At 37.9% G+C, this 5,564-nt stretch overlaps 2 protein-coding genes and 1 long non-coding RNA gene across 3 annotated transcripts; 1 reads left to right on the top strand and 2 right to left on the bottom strand.

Moving 5' to 3' along the window:
• Positions 1 to 274: 274 nt before the first annotated feature.
• On the bottom strand, positions 275 to 2,034 carry LOC104958622 (spermatogenesis-associated protein 1; the record flags this gene model as incomplete). Its single annotated transcript, XM_010786377.1, has 5 exons — positions 1,929 to 2,034; positions 1,748 to 1,846; positions 1,484 to 1,590; positions 648 to 765; positions 275 to 328 (listed from the first exon to the last, which is right to left on the bottom strand). Coding segments are annotated over exons 2-5 (339 nt in total), but the record flags the coding sequence as incomplete, so codon positions are not given.
• A 791-nt stretch (positions 2,035 to 2,825) lies between these two features.
• Positions 2,826 to 4,404, top strand: LOC104958610 (guanine nucleotide-binding protein G(I)/G(S)/G(O) subunit gamma-5). The gene is made up of 3 exons (XM_010786360.1): positions 2,826 to 3,031; positions 3,166 to 3,323; positions 4,129 to 4,404. Exons 1-2 carry the CDS (start codon positions 2,951 to 2,953, stop codon positions 3,289 to 3,291), a joined length of 207 nt encoding a protein of 68 aa, XP_010784662.1. The 5' UTR covers positions 2,826 to 2,950; the 3' UTR covers positions 3,292 to 3,323; positions 4,129 to 4,404.
• On the bottom strand, positions 4,226 to 5,419 carry LOC104958617 (uncharacterized). The gene is made up of 2 exons (XR_799785.1): positions 5,290 to 5,419; positions 4,226 to 5,024 (listed from the first exon to the last, which is right to left on the bottom strand). It is a non-coding gene; the product is annotated as an uncharacterized lncRNA (long non-coding RNA).
• Positions 5,420 to 5,564: the final 145 nt, after the last annotated feature.

Here is a 5,564-nt window from a genome sequence, read left to right as displayed (position 1 = left end):
AACATTTATCCAGCTGTTTGCTAATACTCTTTTGTTAAACATGGCAAAACATATCTCTGTAATCCATCCACTGGGATTGGAAGCAGAAGAGAAGAGTTATTTAGACATTTCGATTTTTTTGAAAAATCCAAATACTATTTTCTATCAAACTGAAAATATAAGGGATTTCAATAACAATGTAAGAAAAAAGCTAAATGGTAAGGAAATTCTTTAAATTACATAACCTGTGTTATCAACATTTAACTATGTACATTTGGACATGGATTCTACATACATACGGTGGCGCGAATGTCTTCACTTTAAGATCCCCCTCCTGTTTGCTCTTGACCTGCAGTATTAAAGAATGTTGTTATAGAAGGCGTGATAGTAAAAACGGTTTACACGCGCGCGCACACACACACACACACGCACACGCACACACGCACGCACGCACGCACACACACACACACACACACACACACACACACACACACACACACACACACACACACACACACACACACACACACACACTTTACACCCTTTAGTGTCAGCAGCTTGAATAGTAAACTTGTCAATCCAACTGTCTGCCTCGTTTCTCTCCATTGTCTGCTCGGTGAAACACAACCAGCTATATAAAACAACAGTAAAACGCCAGCTGCACTCACCAGAGCCAAACTGCGCCCCACACATTTCAGAAAAGAGAATTTGTCGATGCTCCTCTCAGCGCCAAGAAAAGCTCTCAGCTCTGTCCTCAGAGTTTTCAGGGTGATATCAGGATAAACCCTGACATCACAGTGATGAAAAGGATATTTTAGATATATGTTATACAACATATAATTATAGGTGCACTAGACATTGAAACAGAACATGAGAAACAGTCAGTAATCTTCAGTGGATTAATGAAACATAATTAAACCCTTGGAGGGAAAGTTGTATGTTTCCTTGAATAGAAAAATGCTTTCAGGTTCTTCAGTTTCAATATGATTAACAAATCAGTATTTGAAAGCAGTAATGATGCAGGTGAAAGGTAAGTACATTTGAAAACTTTGAGATACTGGGACGTGAAGTATTCTGAGGCTGTATAGATTCATCCAACCAAAATTCAGAGAAAAATATGCTGCTTTTTACTTCACAGTGTTTGTCCAGCAGATGTGGTTACTTTGCAGAATAGGACTATAAAATAGTTAAAACTGCTATAGTTTTTTATATATATATATATATATAGATACAGTTTACATCAGCATTTCTATATCTGTAACAATCCAACTGTACACCACCTTAACCAGCTGCAACAGACTGTTACATGTCACAACAATAAATAACACTCAAATATGTGTGTTATTACTCCTTTACTTAAAGTAAATATGTTTTTTTCATGTTCTAATGCAGCATTTGAAGGGAATTTGAACACTTAACGTTGCCATTTAAACATAGTCAGTCAACAGTAATATCTTCTGAGTTTGGTTTCTTGCATCAAATGAAACATGTGCAGCAGTTTCACCTGATGAATCCGGCAGATATGAAGCTCTCTATGGCTTCAGCAGGGACTTTATTCAGCGTCACATTCCACTGGTCACCTGGCACATACAGCACATGGAGCTCTAAGAACTAAACACATACAACACATTTCAGTGTATATTTGCATTATGAGCCGTGAAAGTAAAACTGCATTTGCTTTTATAATTAACTTGTGTTCACTCGAATACATTCACATTCCTGCAGCATACTACGACTTTTTGCAATGATGCATGGATTCCCACCGTACCTTGCAGCTGGCCGGTCTTCGGTCCTCTGGATGTCTCACTGACTCACAGGACAGCTGCATTATCAGTCCAGAGCAGCATGAAGGGAAGCTGATAACTCACTAAATGACGGTAGATTTTTGTTAGGTTTATTCGCAGTAAGCTTTGTTTGTGTCAGCTGTGAAGGCGTGGACTGCTCAGTACCTATCTGGTGGATCAAACACGGTCCCGTGGAGTTTGTTTTATGAGCTTGCCAGTCCTGGTTGCTCTGGTGCTGGTGATGGCAACTTGTGCAGAAAGAAGGACCAGAGCCCGTATTGTCCACAAGTTGCTTCGGTTTTGCAGTTATAATTCAGAATTTGGACACATTCGTGCGGTTTTTTTAATATTAAAGAACCGATTTCGAAAGTTGAATAGGTATGGAAGTTATACCATTTTACTTTACATTATTTTGAATTAATAGCCTACTTAAAAATTGGAAAATTGTATATAAAGACTTGGCGACCCATCTGTGGTTTAAAGTTATCTTTACTCACACACATATGTTTGTTTTATTTTGTTCTTAATCTAATTGACTGCCTGTATAACTTTTGCATTTAAAGACACCTTTTATAAATAATACCGCACAGGATAACAGGTTTAAATGTAATTTGGGTGTCTGACTGTGATAATGCTTCATCACCACTAGAGGTCGCAATTTCGTTTCATTAAGCTTTCAAGCACACTGGAGGTCGTCGTAATTATAATTTTTAATGATACAAAATAAAAGTTCCCACCTGCCAAAAAATAGAAGATAGATATTTATTTCAGTTTTGAAGAAACCACAGAGCTTACATACCTCAACAATCGATAATAAAGATGAGGTATAAGACACATTTTGGGCGATAAATTAACCAAAGCTTTAGTAATGTAAAAACTGCGCTTATTTCTTTCATTGCTCTGAATTTATAGCGTAAATAGTGAGGTTGAGTTCCAACTAAACTATAAAAACTCATCTGTACATCTTCGCAATGGCATTTGGTGTAAATTCTATGTTATAACTGTGGGGGGAATAAAGTGAAAATATCATTTTCATTTAAACAACACCCCCTGAAGGCAGCACCGACTGACACTCCTTTAAAGAAAACCGGAAACTCTGCGATGAAGGAGTGGTCAGCAGGCTACATACCAAAAGCGATTTGTTTGTAAAAGTTTCTTAATCGTTCCTAACCCTCACAATCTTTACAATGTCGGGCTCATCGAGCATTGTGGCGATGAAGAAAGTCGTCCAACAGTTACGTCTCGAAGCGGGCATCAACAGAGTAAAGGTGAGTTAACGTCACTCTTTAGTGTTGTTGTTTGTTGCTAGTTTCTCTTTCTAACATAGATAATGTCGTTCAACTGTGTAATTTGAATTCTTAGGATTGCTGGTTTATTAACTCTCCGGTGTTGTCTCCCACAGGTGTCCCAGGCCGCCGCGGACCTGCAGCAGTTCTGCCTGCAGCACGCCCAGCAGGACCCTCTGCTCTGCGGCATGGCCACCAGCACCAACCCGTTCAGACCGCAGAAGGTCTGCTCCTTCCTATAGCACCAACCAACACACCTGCAAACCCTCTGCCTCTGTGAGTACTACTGCACTCATTCTGCTCAGAAAGCTCCGTCATTTTCTCCACACATTAGTCACGTTAAAACAAAAGCAACACGTATAATAGGGACTGTATACAATGTGCTCTTTCAGTACTATCATTACCTACTGAGAAGGTAATGGGGAAACGATGAGATTCGTACGAACCAACCATTTTTTTTTGTTAAATCGCACTGTTTAAGCAAAGGCCTCAACCCTTTATCATGCAATTATTGTTATAATGAAGTCACTTAGGAAAAAGGAAATATCTCTAAGACTGCACATACAATGTCAAAAAGCACATTATTTGCTTCATTGGTTCTGGTTCTTACACCCCATACATTTGACCTTACTAAGGATACATATACATATTGTAGTTGTAATTCTGTCAAATAGTTATACTATTAGTCTTGACAAGGATTTTATAATGTTTCAACAAAAACTAAAGTAAAAAAAATAACGCGGTTAACCCACCTGTAACTGAGATAATGATACCTACATGTTGTATATTTAATTATCAATGTAATAAGTATTGAATTTATGTAAAAACCTGCAACATTTTACTCATAGCTTTCAAAAGATTGCAATTTACAGCCACATTGTTTGCAGTATCTTAGTCAACTTAAAAAAAAAACATATTTAATTTTCACACAGCTTCTTTTTATGCTCCACTCAATCATCCTGTTAGAGCCCATACACTTTGGGGACAATTGTTGTATCTTGATTGTAGGTGTACATTACTGCATTATCTTCAAGTAAAATTCTCATTGGGTCCGACTAATGCATGTGACATTCTTGCAGGTTTTTGGACATTGTGAAGCGTTGTTGGACTTGCGCTGTGGAATGATTCGTCTCAGGAGCGTATGGGAATTTGCGAACAAGAAACTAACCTAAGGTGTTTTTTTTTTTTTAAATGATTGCCTTTGTAAACTGTGATAAACATTTCCATGTGCTTATATGGCACAATACAAGTCTTAACCTTCTTGCTTGGAAATAACTAACCCAAATCGTGCCTTTTTGAATTGTAAAACGTTCCATAACTGATTTTTGAGAATAAATAAATGTATTTTCCACATTTTAAGTTGCAGCAAATGTGTTCAATGTATCTTATTTTCAAATCTCTATGGAACCATCTACCAATTTCCAGACACCGTTTCACTTAATTCACTGCTCATTGTGTTATTTACACAGGGCGTAACAGTATGTCTGCATGCACTACAGGTTGTGACCAGGAAAGGCTCACATTTTCTGAATTTAATTTGGGTCACATTTCATTATGTTTCGAGATACATTTAAAGGATCCATTAATGAGTTTCACACACAGGTCAAATTGTTCAGGTTGTGTCCATGTGGAGGGCTGCATTTATCCTCTGGTTGTCTGCCAATGTGTGAAAGTCTTTACAACAGGCAGCTGTCCCACACTTGGTATGCAGACACAGCTTTATACGGTAAAGGTCCCTTTCAGGACAAGTGTGAATCTAGCATGATGTGATCTCATTAAATCCAGTGATCAAAGCTGCACATCAAAGTAAATGGTTGTCCACAAAGAACCGGATATCCACTATAAAGTCCATTTGTCACAAATGGTAGTAATTTATTGGATAATATACACGGCCGTCCTTTCCTGACCCAAAGCGCTGGATGTTATTTTGCACTTAAATCTGGAATTTCCTTCTGCAGGCATCCATCTCATGGCGCTGGAAACAAAAAAAAAGAGGTATTTTTAGCTTTACAGAAAGAGACTGGGACAGTACACCTATTTTACCTCTCATTTTCAAGTCATTGAAGTTCATTGCAATCCTTTATGAATAACGGAAAACCTGGCAGCAAATCAGTCTACCAAATGTATTCAAACATCAATACCAAGCAGATGGCACAGAGAAATTTACTAATATTAAAGTGCTGTCTAAGTTTCACTATAACAGCTATTTTTCAAATAAAAGTAAAGACTGAGAGACTAACCTTAAGGACCCACTCATACTCCCCAAACTTTGAGTCAAAGGTGCCTTTCTGGAGAGAGCGGAGTTTGAGAGTGAAGCGAGGGCCGAGCTCTTGAATACCAACCTTCTTCTCATTCTTGAAGATGTACCTTCAGAAATACAAATAATTGTTTATTAGACACTCTAAATTTAAGATGCACTGGCTTGAAAAAATACAAAAAAAAGTAATGTGTCATACAGGGTTCATAGCATACACTTTTTCACCAATGATTTTCCATGACCAAAAACATTACTCTC

This window comes from Notothenia coriiceps, unplaced genomic scaffold, assembly GCF_000735185.1.
Source record: "Notothenia coriiceps isolate Sejong01 unplaced genomic scaffold, NC01 NC01_scaffold00001058, whole genome shotgun sequence".
In the NCBI taxonomy this organism is placed as follows: domain Eukaryota; kingdom Metazoa; phylum Chordata; class Actinopteri; order Perciformes; family Nototheniidae; genus Notothenia; species Notothenia coriiceps.
This window is presented reverse-complemented; position numbering and strand designations above follow the sequence as displayed.

Coding starts and splice junctions, on each gene's coding strand:
- LOC104958610 (XM_010786360.1), top strand. CDS start 2,951: ATGTCGGGCTCATCGAGCATTGTGGCGATGAAGAAAGTCGTCCAACAG. Junction 3,032..3,165: donor CGGGCATCAACAGAGTAAAG/GTGAGTTAACGT, acceptor TGTCTCCCACAG/GTGTCCCAGGCCGCCGCGGA.